This window comes from Cynocephalus volans, chromosome 2 (genome assembly GCF_027409185.1).
Source record: "Cynocephalus volans isolate mCynVol1 chromosome 2, mCynVol1.pri, whole genome shotgun sequence".
NCBI classification, from domain to species: Eukaryota; Metazoa; Chordata; class Mammalia; order Dermoptera; family Cynocephalidae; genus Cynocephalus; species Cynocephalus volans.
In genome coordinates this window covers 134439239-134452641 of record NC_084461.1, presented here as the reverse complement: position 1 = coordinate 134452641, position 13403 = coordinate 134439239, and the positions used below count along the sequence as shown (strand labels likewise).

At 41.2% G+C, this 13403-nt stretch overlaps 1 protein-coding gene across 2 annotated transcripts in view; it reads left to right on the top strand.

The window, feature by feature from the left end:
* The first annotated feature begins 515 nt into the window (after positions 1 to 515).
* GLRA1 (glycine receptor alpha 1) overlaps positions 516 to 13403 on the top strand; it is a 115266-nt gene continuing 102378 nt past the window's right edge. For both annotated transcript variants that reach the window (XM_063086878.1, XM_063086877.1), the window contains exon 1: positions 516 to 571. In XM_063086878.1, coding sequence (XP_062942948.1) covers positions 516 to 571 — 56 coding nt within the window. The remainder of the gene's footprint in view (positions 572 to 13403) is intronic.

Genomic DNA, 13403 nt, shown 5'->3' with positions numbered 1-13403 from the left:
TCGCCCCTAAGCCCCTCGGGCCAGCCCAGAGCCATAAAGCCCTGCTCTCTCTACCCAAGATGCTCGCCCAGTCTAACGGTCCTAGGCCAGCGCTCTGATCTCCACAGAAGATTTTTCCTTGCATGGAGCTGGCCGTTTAAACAGAAAAACAGAGGATTTTTTTTTTTTTTTTTTTTTAAAAGGAAAATATACCAACCCCCAAACGTGCCTCCCCAGCACCGCAGGAAGCCAACAGACACTCTGGAGTTTAACAAACAGCAATACTCTTCGCGCTCCTGAAAAGCAGTGCTGGACGCTCTCCGTGGTGCTGAAACGCTTCGCAGCTGCTGCTGTCCGTGGTACCTACAGCCCCCTCGCTCCGATTTCCCCTGGAGCTCTCCCTCCGTGCCCCTGTTCCCCGCCTCCCCTTAACATCTGGATTATTTTTTCAATAGCGCTCGCTGGTTTTGTAAGTGCCAATTTAAAACATTTTTGCCCTCATAACTCGTGGACTACAAAGCACAAGAACCTGAAAAATGTACAGCTTCAATACTCTCCGACTCTACCTTTGGGAGACCATTGTATTCTTCAGGTATGCAATTTTCTACTGACCACATTGCTTTGATGGAAATTGGGGCAAGGAGTACGGAGGGTGACTCTGTCCATGATCCCATTATTTGGGGGGAAGGGGTGTTGTATACCACTGCAATCGGGTCTTTCCATCCCCCGCCTCTTTTCTCGCCCCCCCCTGCCCCCCCCCCTGCCCGCAGGATGTCTGGCTTGTGCGTGGAGGTCTGAGACAGTCGCTGCTCTGGAAGCTGTTTGCCTGTTTCTTGCTATTTGTTTGTCCTTCCACCTGCTACACCCCCCACCACTGGTCCCCGGCGCCCCTGCATATTGGTTCTCACTCTGCTGAGGACTTTAAGGGGAAGCTTTAGGAGTTACTCAGTTTAATTAGGACTGCATTCTCTCTAACCGCAGTGCCGAAAACCTCAGCTCCCCCGTCTGGAGCCAAGTGACAACTAGCGGTGACGGGGAAGGTTGCACTCGAACTCGCTGGACACAGAACATTTTATTTTCTCTCTTTTGTTTTTGTTGTTTTGTTTTTCTGCGGGGAGATAGGGGTGTTACTGAGGCTTAGTGCTTGCAAACAATAATGTTATGACCTCAATTTGTAAAGCCCTGAACATGGGTGCAGAGAGGATCTATTTAGGAACAGATACTGAGAAACATTTCCCTTTTGGAACTTTGACTCCCTCCTTTCCCCCATCCACCTTTCCAAACTCTACTTTGTTAGCTGCAGATCCTGAACTGATGAACAGTTATTGTTTCTTTTGTTGCTTAATTTATGCCTATCCCTGACTCAATAGCTGAGTTCCCCCATCCATTGTCTTCCAGGTTAAAATTTTCTGCCTACAAGCTTGGCATTCTTATATTAGTACAAGTGAAAAGTGAAAAATCACTGCTTCGGGAAATATTGAAACAGATAGTCTTTTTGTAAGTGGGTGAATCATGCCATCTTCAGAGATGGTTATGATAAATTCCCTTTACATAAATTGAAAAAAATTATTCTTCTTCCATGTCCTGCAGGGATCATTAATCTTCCTCATTTTAGATGCCTGTCTTTCCTGTTTCACCACAGCATTGAATTAACAGGCATTTGAAAAACTACTCCAGGTTGTTTTTAAAAATAAGTGACCACCAAATATTATCCTCTCCCATCATAAGACAGGAAATAATTCTTGTTTTATTACACTACGTATTAATTGTTTCTTTACTAATCCATTGGTTGGTTTATTAAATGAATGACACTTCTCCTCAAATCGTAAGTTCCTGTATGTGAGCCTCTCTTGATGTCTTTCTCTTCAGATGATGAGAAGACACCCTCCCTTCTCCAAGACACCCAGAGCTAAAGCTTCTAATCTCCAGTTCAAATAATTCTTTCATAGGCCACAGTTCTGACCACAGCTCAGAATGCAAATAGTCAGGGATTCAGTCAGATAGAATGAAAGAAGTACAACAATCCAGGTCCTTGTGAGATATATCAAAATTTGGCTACTTTGTGGGGTAAAAAGTAGAAAGTGTCCTATTAGTAATCCTTTCTTCCCTATGTACCTAGCGGAACTATGAAATGCTGTGGAGGTGGGGTACTTGGTAACATTTGTATGCAAATTGATTCTCTGTTTGGCTTAATGGAGAGAGAACCAAACCAGAGAAATTAAAGAGCAAATTAATAAGACCAAGCACATCATTGTCCCCCACCCCATTCCTTTTTTCTTGATGAACAGTAAGTAATGCCTGATTTTCCTCTCCCAGACATTGTCTTCCAGAAAAGGAAGACTTGGTCTAAAAAGTCTGCATTGTAATCATTTTGATAAGGTTATGAATCCAGTGTTAATTCTCCAAGTAAACTGCTGGTGGCCTATCAGGAAGCATCACTTTACATCCCTTTCCCCTCTGTGTGTAAAGGCACATGTGAGCTACAATGGATCTGAGTTATAATTCCATGTGTTTATAAGGAAAGAAGAGTCATGACTATGGAGAGCTGGAAAGGCAGTGACACCATTGCACTTTCAAAATATAGGAATGGTTACTTCATTTGAGGAGTAAATGTTCATTTTTGAAACAAAAAATAATAATTGAACTTGGAAAATACCCTCAGCAATTTTTCAGATTAAAAAAAAAAGGTCACAAAGAGGTAAAATGACCTCATTTGTCTGTGTTCAATTAGTATTTCTAACACTCATTTTTAAAATTTTAGGTGAAAATACAGAAGCATTAAAATCTGGGGGTTGTAGAACTTATTAGAATGTATGTGGGGGTAAATGGAGGCTAGCAGCTCACTGGCAGTTACCATGTGAATAACCCTTCTACCCCGAGGGATAGGCACTGTGTTGGAGTGAGTCAATCCAATCATCTCAGGCACCCAGGTACTCCTTAGATTAAATTGTGCCAGCTGCTCACCTTGTTGGGAAAACCTGGGGGCTAAAAAATGCTCTCAATAGCAGCAGTGCTGCTGCATCAGCACGTAACCACCGAAGTGGCAATAATGACAGCAAAACAAACAAAACAACAATCAAAGTGACTGAGGCAGAAATCTCATAGGATGCCAACACAGAGAAGGAACTGAGGCCTTAGAAAGGGAGACATGGGGTCTTGGGGGACAAACAGCATTGCGGTGCTGACCAACTGTGTCTCCATAAGTAAAATGAGGTGATTTGGCTGAAGTTTCCGCTCTGATATTTTTAAAGGTTGAGGTGACATTTTACGATTCAATACCCAAATTCTGTCTCCTTATTTTCAGTTGGGGATGGGGCCTTTTATCCATACTGCACAAAAAATAATAGGCAAGGGTATGTTTTTTAAGAGGTAGAAGCACATTTCTTTCAAACCTCCTTTCAAGCCAGAGGGAACTTGGCTTTGATCCCCACAGTCCTTACAGAGGCTTATGGGTGGGACAGGCCCAGTATGACCCCCAAATTCTCTTGCCTTCTGAGTAACTCAAATAGATGTTTCTCAACCTCTGCAATATTGACGTTTTTAGCTGGATAATTCTGTTATAGGGGCTGTCTTGTGCATTGTAGGATGTTTAGCAGCATTCCTGGTGGCAGTAGTACCCCTCCCCAAATCATGACAATCAAGAAACATCTCCAGATATTGCCAAATATCCTGAGGCAGGAGGGAGGAAGTGGAGGGGGGAGCAAAATTGCCTGAAGTTTTGGACCACAGTATAGAATGACCAAATTTTTATTTTTATTTTATTTATTTTTATTTTTCATAAAAGATGACCAGCAAGGGGATCCCAACCCTTGACTTGGTGCTGCCAGCACCACGCTCTCCCAAGTGAGCCACGCAGCCATCCCTATATAGGGATCCAAACCCGTGGTCTTGCTGTTATCAGCACCACACTCTCCCGAGTGAGCCACGGCCGGCCCTGAATGACCAAATTTTCAATCAGCTGCTCTGATGTACCAATTATGAGGAAAGTCCAGTTTCCTTGAGAAAATGCCCCTCATGAAACATGCAAACCACCCCAGTGAAACAAAAATGGACCTAGTAAGTGCTTGAGAAGGTAATAAAAGCAGGGAGATAAACCAGGTTTTCATGTGCGTTGTTTTCCCAAAAGATGATCAGCTTTTCTTTACATGCCACTTCCATCTCCCATCCCAGTAGATGCTTCCTTGCATAGGGTTTTGGACTGAATATGGCACTCACCTGCTAAAAGCAGGTCATCGAAACCTTGAAGGGAAGATGTTTCTATCCACACTAGAATCAAAAAGAATATGATTTTAAAAGTATTTTTAAATACATTGTTTCATATCTCGGTCCTAAAAAAACACCCAGTTGAAAGGTAAATGAGCTTTCTCTTGAGTTGGCCCCTCTGACTTCCCAGTCTCCAAGCTTGCCAAGAGAAGCAGATGACCACCTTGATCGTTTCCTCCTGGTAACATAGATTTATTCTGCCTTGAATCTTACCTGCTGTGTTTTGGACACTGCGGAAAGTGTCTAGGAGCTTCGGAAATGGGCCAAGGTGTTTTTCCTAAGGAAAGAAGCCCCTTGGGCAAGTTTGCATTAGGGTCAATCAAAATGTCAATCAGCCCACCCCTTTTTTAAGCTTAAGAACCTTAAGAGAGAGAGAAGAAAACATCATGTTTTTGTTCCCAAGGGACAGCTTGGAGAGGGATCCTACGCTGGTAAATGGAGTTATGAATCAGCACATAACTTCTGCATATTTGCAAAACTGGTAGTGATCTATCAGGGGGCACTTAAGGAATTTATTTTTGAGACCATCTTATGAAAGAGGTTGCAACCATGTGTTGCAGCAGAAAGAGCAGCCAGGCTATGATTTGAGAGCCCCTGCTTCTAGAGTCAGCCCTGCTCCCATCTTACAGCATGGCCATAACAAGTCTCTTATCCTCATAGGGACTCAGTTTTCTTACCAGTCAACTCAAATGACTGAATCCAACACTTTTAAGTTCTCTCTAGTTTCCAATAAGTTCTTTATCAAAGACAGGGTCCCAAACCCACAAAGGCTTAATATGAATTGGCTTTAGTGGTGATGCTGCCTTCATTACTTCACCAGGCATTTATTAATCATGTGCCCATGTGTCCAGTCCAAAACTAGGCATTCTGCAGGGACAGATGCCACAGTACCTGTCGATGCAGAAAGGGGGGACACTGCTCCCTTTAAAGGTATTTTGAAAACCTATTTTTCTTCTTCAGAGGACCCGCAGAGCTCCCCTCCAGGCAGCTTGTGTGTGCGTCCTGCGACAGCATCACATTTATGTGGGTGTCATTAACTTTATTTCCTTCATCAGCTGGCAGAAGCCAGCATGATTTTTAAGATGGATGGCACTATCCCCTGTCTGGCCATCTTGGTGCTATTTTGCAGGTTTTAAAAGCATGCTTTAGGCAAAGCGGCCTTAGTCCAAAGGGCAGGAGACCTGGGATCTAAAATTTAAGTGGCATGACCTTGAGAGGATTCCATGACCTTTCTGGCCCTAACTTTCCCCTGCTGTAAAATGAAGGGATTCTACTGATCACTCTCTCCCAAAATTGTTTTTAGTTGTGCCAGTTCAGGATTATCTCATTCCAGTCTCTTCCATGATAGTACAGTTTTGGTCACAGCTATTGCAGCATATTTCAATTATTACATGAAATAGCCACATTAAGGTATATGCAGCCTAAAAGTTCTGGAAGGATTGAGAACCTCACTAAGCAACTTCATTCTTTGGAGAGTTATCCCAACCTGGGCACAATTATTCATTTCCTATAAGTACATCAATTTTCCCAGGAAATGCTTAGTATAAGGAGAAAAAATGACATCTGATCACTTTTTATCAATGATTCTGTTTGGTCTTTTTTTCCCTCATAAAGCCTATGTTTTAAAAAATTGTTTACTAAACCCCATTCATCATTGCCTTATTTTCCTCATCTTTATGAGTATTAATCAAAGGCATACATAACTTCCATAAATACTGAACATCGGGAAATAAGCAATTCCACCACACTGAGTTGACCAAAGAAAAAACAAAAGTAAAGACGTGATGCTTTTTAGTTAGTCCATAGAGCCTTGTCAGAAGTAAATATGCAATTTGTTAGGATCTTTGAAATGTTTAAAATGAATTCTGAGTCCTCATTACTATTTCATGAACCTCCTAGGTAACCAGGGATCCCATATAGGGAAACATTAGGTTTGATTTATTCTATACAGATCCAAGAGAAGAACTGGAGTAAAATTATATATATATATATATATTTTTTTTTTTAATGCACACACACAAATTCTGACTCAATGTAATTCAGAACTTTCTGGCAGCTCTGTCAAATGGTGCAGTGGGCTGCCTCAGTGGTACTGATGGTCCCTGTCAGTAGAAGGGTGCAAGCAGAGACTAGAAATCCACCTGCCAGGAAGGATGTAGAAGAAATCCAAGCTTCTTGGTGGATCAAGGTTTGTAATTTGCTGCAGAAGAGTAAATAAAATGCAGCTCGGAGACAAATCCTCACAATTACTATGTTTCCTCCTTTCCTGATTCCCAAATCACCATCTGAACTTTGTAAGCTCTCTGAATCATGCCATGAACACACACCGTTATCTTTTCCTTCTTTAAATTGGATTAGATAATGAATAAATTGGGCAATGAACATACACATACAATGTGACAAAGAATTATTAAAAGAAAATCACCTTGGTTAGGTAAGAGCCCAGAAATGAGAAGGACCTCAGAGTAAGTCAGAAGGACCCATCAGCAAATGCATTGGTCCACAGACAAGGCCACAGACCAGGATGGTGTTCACAGGACTGATGGCCTCTCAGCCCCGAACTCCAGCTGTCTCCCCTGAAACAACTCCCTGCTAAGCCTAACACACAACTGAAAACACCATAGGACAGCCAACAAATTCATTCAGAAGCACATTAGAAGAGAACAATGCCCTGAGATGCTGGGGAGAGGGGTTTATCCACACAGTGCCTACGCTTTGTAATGCAAGACCTTACGAGGGGTGCAGAGGCCCCAAAGCTTTTGAAACTCCTTATAAAAGATCCTTTTGTGGTTTTCTGAAGTTAGTACTGTCCGAGACTCCTGAGGCTAATTCAGTGCAATTAGATTACCACTCTCTGCCTTTGAATTTGGCTGTTTTTCAGTGTCTGTTTCTAAATGAGTTTACCATCTTGACAGAGAGCTGCCGACAATCATTAATGTGCAGCAACTTCTGGGCAGCATCCTCTCGTGCCTCATATACTGGACAGCCCACAGCCACTTAGAGAACAAGCCTCTGCTCCCTTTCTCATAAGGTTCATCCTCAACTTTCTTACCTGTTCACCCCGAGAATCACACTCTCCTTCAGAATGTCTTAAGTCTCAACAGAATCATGGAGTCTTGGTGCAGGAAGAGCTCTTAGCAGTTCTGGAATTTAACAAGCTCTCAAACCTAGCTGTGAGGGGCTTGTCAAAAAGACTGACTCCCAAAAATTTGCTAAGAGGGCAGATTTGATATTAAGTATTCTTATTACAAAATAAAAACATCAATACTAATAATAAGAGGACAGGAGGAACCTTCTGGCGTAGATTATGGTGACGGTTTCACAAGTATATATTTATCTCCAAATGCATCAAGTTGTATACATTAAATATGTACAGCTGTTTGTATGTCAATTGTACCTCAATGAAATGATTTTAAAAACTTAATAAAATAAAATACAGATTCCTAACATCATACCAGACTGCTGAAACAGAATCTCCCAGGATGGGGACCCAGAAACATATAATGTTAACAAGAGCCTCTAAGTCAGTGCTTTTCAAACTTCAGTGTGTATGGGAATCACACTGTAATGTAATCGATCTCATTAGGATGCAGATTCTGACTGGGAAGGTCGGGAGTGGGGCCTGAGAGTCTGCATTCCAAACAGCCCCCTGGTGATGCCCTTGCTTCCATGGACCAAAGGTTTGAGTAGCAAGCCTCAAATCACTCTGACTCTGAGGACCCCTGACATAGATCAACTCCTTTATTTTGCAGATGAGGAAAGGATAAATGACTTCCTCAAGGTTATGGAGTGGGTGACAGAGCTCCTGAAGTCATACACGGTCATGCACATTCCCCAAACTCATTCTCCACAGGTCATCTAGGAAGTCCATCTTCCCTGACTCTGCTGCTTCACATTCACTCCTTCCATTCTCTCACACACTGTCCTCCCTCATAAACATAAACACACTCACACTTCAAGAGGGTTCCTCAGGGAGCTAGTACCATCCCCGAACTGGTGGTTTGATCCCTGAAGTCTGGGTGCACCCGAAGCTCTTATTCACACAGTTGGGAACACTGACTGTGTAACGCTGGATAAAAAGAGGGAGACCCATGGAATGGGTTTTGAATCCCAGTACCCAGAGGCCCTGGGACACAGCAATGAGTCTGTCAAGATTGGTGAAGGAGGCGATTCAAGATGGTCAGAAGGAGGGACTCTGTTCTTTCTTTCCCCAAAGATGATCTCACTTACCAGTCATCCTGTGCACATTGATTGTACTATCAACCTAGCATAACCAGAGGCTTGCTTAGGACTCCCAAATGTTCAGAGACCACTGCCCCATTCTACCATTTGTCTGACCTTAGGACCATGTCCTTCCTTTTTCTCTACCCCTTTGACCTATCTTTCCACAAAGCATGTTAGTATCTTATACATAAGATATAGAAACTGCTGTGATCTTCAGCCTTTTGAGAGCTGCCTGTTTATTACTGTGTGCTCAGTTCTGCAACACTCTGCAGATCAGAGGAATGCGGCAAGGCTGCTGCACCCACACCTGGCTATCAGGCAGATTTGCAATACTCTTTTACAGAAGCACGTTACAGTTTATAGAGTGTTTCAAATGCAATCTCATATGAGCTGTCCAATCACCTTAAGAAATAGATACAGGACAATGGTTTTTATCCCCATTTTAGAGCTGAGAAAACTGAGGCTTGGAGAGGAAACATAAGTTGCCTTTTGGTAACAGCCAGTAACCATGCTGTTTATCTCAGAGTAAAGCCAGGATTCAAATATGGGTATCCTCCCAGCTCACCACACTGATGAATATTATATTATATTATATTATATTATATTATATTATATTATATTTATTATATTATATTATATTATATTATATTATATTATATTATATTATATTATATTATATTATATTATATTATATTATATTATATTATATTATATTATATTATATTATATTATATTAATTATATTATATTATATTTATTATATTATATTATACTATATTATATTTATTATATTATATTGTATTGTATTGTATTATATTGTATTGTACTGTATTATATTATATTACATATGAATATACATATATTCCTCTTAAAGCTGAAGTGCAGCCCCTGTGAGCTAGTGTAAATATCAGGCTAATAGCCCTTCCCCTCTGCCAGTGGGCCACTGGGGTGGAAATAATCCTACAAGAGAAGAGCTGGGAATTTCCCATCAGGCCCTTGGTTTGACAGAGCCATATTCTTCCCATTCTTAGCTAGACATGCATTTCTTTCTCTGCTCTTGATCATTTTTAATTGTACAATGTATGCATACATTCTCTTTTTAAGAAATTCTAATACTAGACATAAGCCTAAAATCCCCTTTGATAATGACCTCCAGGTCCCTTCCAGCTGTTATCCTTCTTCATCATTTTTATTCATATACTTATAAATATACTATATATATACATACATACACATGTGTGTGTAACTATTAAAATATACATACAATCATTTCATGGAATCATATTTTCCATATAATTCTGCATTTTGTCCACATAACAACATGTCTTGGGAAGCCTTATCTGTTGAGGCATACAGCCCCACCTCATTCTTTTAACCACTGCATTTTATATCATGGACGTCCCCTTGTTTTCTAGCCATCCCCTATTAGTGGGCCTTTATATGTTTTTCTAATTTTTCCCCTGCAATCAATACTGCAAAAATCACAGTGTACCTATGTCTTTGTGAACACATGTGGCATTTCTCCAGGAAGACAGGAACAAGAAGTGGAATTGTTGGGGCACAGAGCATGTGTATCTTTTGTGTTAATAGATACTGCAGGCAGATATTCCTTTCTTCCTGAGCCTTGTCTTCTGCCCTCTCTCATGATTCCACATCTTACCCTTAACTGTAATAACTCACTAATGATAATCATTAGCATTTATTGTGTTTATTGAAGGCTAGGGACTGTGCTAACAACACCATATGCTTCATTTCACAATTCTCACAAACATTCTAAGATGTAAGTAGTGATATCCCCATTTTACAGGTGACGAAACTGAGGCATAGGGAGGTTATGTAATTTGCCCAAGGTAAGACAACTAGTAAGAGAGGCATGGCCAGGATTCAAAATGGATCTGACTCCAAAAAACACTCTTTTAACCACTACACTGTCACTGTTACTCCAAGGACCAACCAGGGAGGAAGAGGGAGAAGCCTGAACTAGATGAGGAAGGTGGAAGAGATAAATTTGCCTCTCCAGATAATCAAGAGCTAATCTCTTACAATGGTTCTAGATAATAATAAAGTGAACAAGCATCTATAAATAGATATGAGTTTTCAGTCTCCATCCTCACATCAGAGAGAAATTGCTCTAACTTCTGCCCCCATCATAAGGAGTGTGGTTAGAGCTCTAAGGACAGAGATGGTTTACCACAACATATGCAACATTCTTTCTTCTTTGTCCCATCTGCCTTGTGACCAAAATTACTCAATTGAAAGAGCTAACTAAGATCATGGAAGAGAATTTCTGACTGAGCTGGGAGGTCAGGAAAAATGGCAGCATAATCTCTGGCCCAGGAATAGAATTCCAAAACTGTTGGTCCCTTGACCGAAAACCAAAGACCTTTTCAGCCTCATACGCTAACCCCCAAATACACAGGATTGGGCATCCCCAGTCTCCTTTTATCTTCCACATGGGAGGTTAGAGAGGCAGCCCAGACTCCAGCACTGCAAGTCCCACCACATGCCCCAGATTTGCTGCTTCTAAAGCAGACCCAAATGGCTTCTCAGAACATCTCTAGGCCAGGAAACCACACCCAGTTCAGATGAGGCAAACAGCCCTCCTTTATAACCATGAGCCTCACTCCAGACATGGCCTATGGGAGGCCCAGGCAATGCTGTCTCCCAGCACCTGTTGCTAATAGCTCTCCGAGTGACATCAGAGACATCTATCTCCCAATGTGTCCCTTACAGGTCTGTTGCCAGTAGAAGAAAAAATACAATAGAAATAAAGTCCACTCATATCAACTTTTGAAATAGACCTGATAGTGTCTTCCTTTGTTTTGTTTCTTACCTTATTTTTTTTTCATATTTATTCTCTTTTTTTAAATTTTATTTTGTCGATATACAATTATAAACATTATACTTGTTTGTTGTAAAATATTAAACAACATAGAAAGATATGTTTAAAACTAAAACACACAGAAATCTTACTTTCTAGGATAAATCATTTAACAGTTTGATATTCATCCTTCTGAATGATTTTAATAACATAATAACAAAAACATGAGTGCTTACTATATGCCTGCCCTCTTTCTAAAAGTCAAGTATGTGTTAACCCATGTAATCCTTAGAACAATCCCATAAAACACATACTATAATTCATCCCATTGTATAGATGAGTAATTTTAAGTAATTTTCCTAGGGTCATCCAGCTTGGAAGTAGCAGTGCCAAATTAAAATCCAGGTAGTCTGGCTTCAGAGAGCCTTTAGCTGCTGTGCTACAGTAATAAGCTGTTTCTGTTTTACAAAAATGAAATTATTCTAAACACTGTGTTCTGAAACTTCCCTTTTATCATTCATAGTACCTTGTCGATGTACATACAAATCTAACTCATTCATTTTTGCAATTGTGCTGACCTTCACTTGAGAACACCAGGTTTTAGTATAACAAAACTCTTAGCTTGCTACATGCAGCCCCCACCTCTATTTACAGATCCTTTACTTCACAAGAACCAAATTCCAACCCAAAATGGATTTCTCATTGTCCATAGGTATTGTTTCCATAGGTCTCATCTTTTTACTTTAACTCATGCTGTTCCCTACCCCCTCCATACATTTAGAAAACCCCCCACCCCGTTTCTGCCCTGAAAGGCGCACCAACCAGCTCTGGATTCAAGCTAATCTGATTCTGAATCCTTCCTCTGTTACCTCCTTGCCATGTGATCTGGGCAGTTTGCTTAACCTTTCTGATCCTCAAGTTCATCATCTTAAAAAGTGGGAATAACAGCTCCACGGATAGATACATGAAGTCCCATTTCAAATGCTTTTTCCTAGCAAAGCACAAGCCTTTAACAAATGGTAATTCCTTCTCCACTTCTCTGAGATCCTATCCATGCCCTGAGATCCACCTCTAGCATCACTCCCTCCACCAGGCATCCCCTGGATTGCCTCTGTTCCTATCTCGAACTGGCCATGGATTCTCCTTCCTAAGTCCCCTTGGAAATGTAGGCACATTACTCAGATTGCTCGAAGTGACTTGGATGTCCTTCTAACTTTCCTGCTGGATTGTAAATCCATCAAAGGCTAGGAACTTAATGAATTTCTTGGTGCATGTGAAAAGTGAACAAGAAGACAAGGAACACACCCGCTGGTGCTTCCCAGAGTTGTCGACTTGCTCCACGTCCCCCTTACAGAGAGTGTTATCCTAGTGTTTGCTGAATCAAATTGCTTTGTCCCCATATCCCTTCTCCCATCCTTCTCTTATTGGCTCTGGGGAAGGCCAGGACCTAAAGGATTCCAACCAACCAACCCAGAAGCACTGCCGTGTCTCACCATGACCTCTTTTTGCTTCAAGAAATGAGTCACAGTGAGAGGATGAGCTGGATAAGGCAGCTCAGCCCTGGCTCCATAGCTGTCGCAGTGAGTTGTCTAGCCTTATCCTTGCTGTCTGGTAGGGCACGTCCAAACTCAGGGCCTCTCAAAACATAAGGCTGCTCCCCACCATGACCCAGGCCTGCAGAGAGGCCCCTTCCACAGGACAAGGTAAGTTTTCTAAAATGGTTTTAATTGTGAAGAAAGCATGGATTTCATTGAAGGTATTTTTTTCCAATGTGACCTAAAACATCTAGTAGAAAAGAAAACCTCTTCACAGGAGCCAAGAAAAAGACTGTATTATACCCAGATAGAGGGGGCCTTGAAGGAATTCATTGAATATATCTTGAAATGTAAAAAGCTACATCTCCTGAAAAAGAGTGTGATAAGGCTCATTAAAAGATATAATGCTTTATGCTGCCTCAAAATTGGACAGTCTAGAGATTAGAGCAAGATTTTTCTCCCCTTTCAAGCTCTGCTCTGACTTTGAAACTGAGCCTCAGTTTTTCCATGCCTAAAATGAGATTCAACTATATAAAGACTACCAGTCCTCCCAGTGGTCACTGCATAATTCTTAAATTAAGC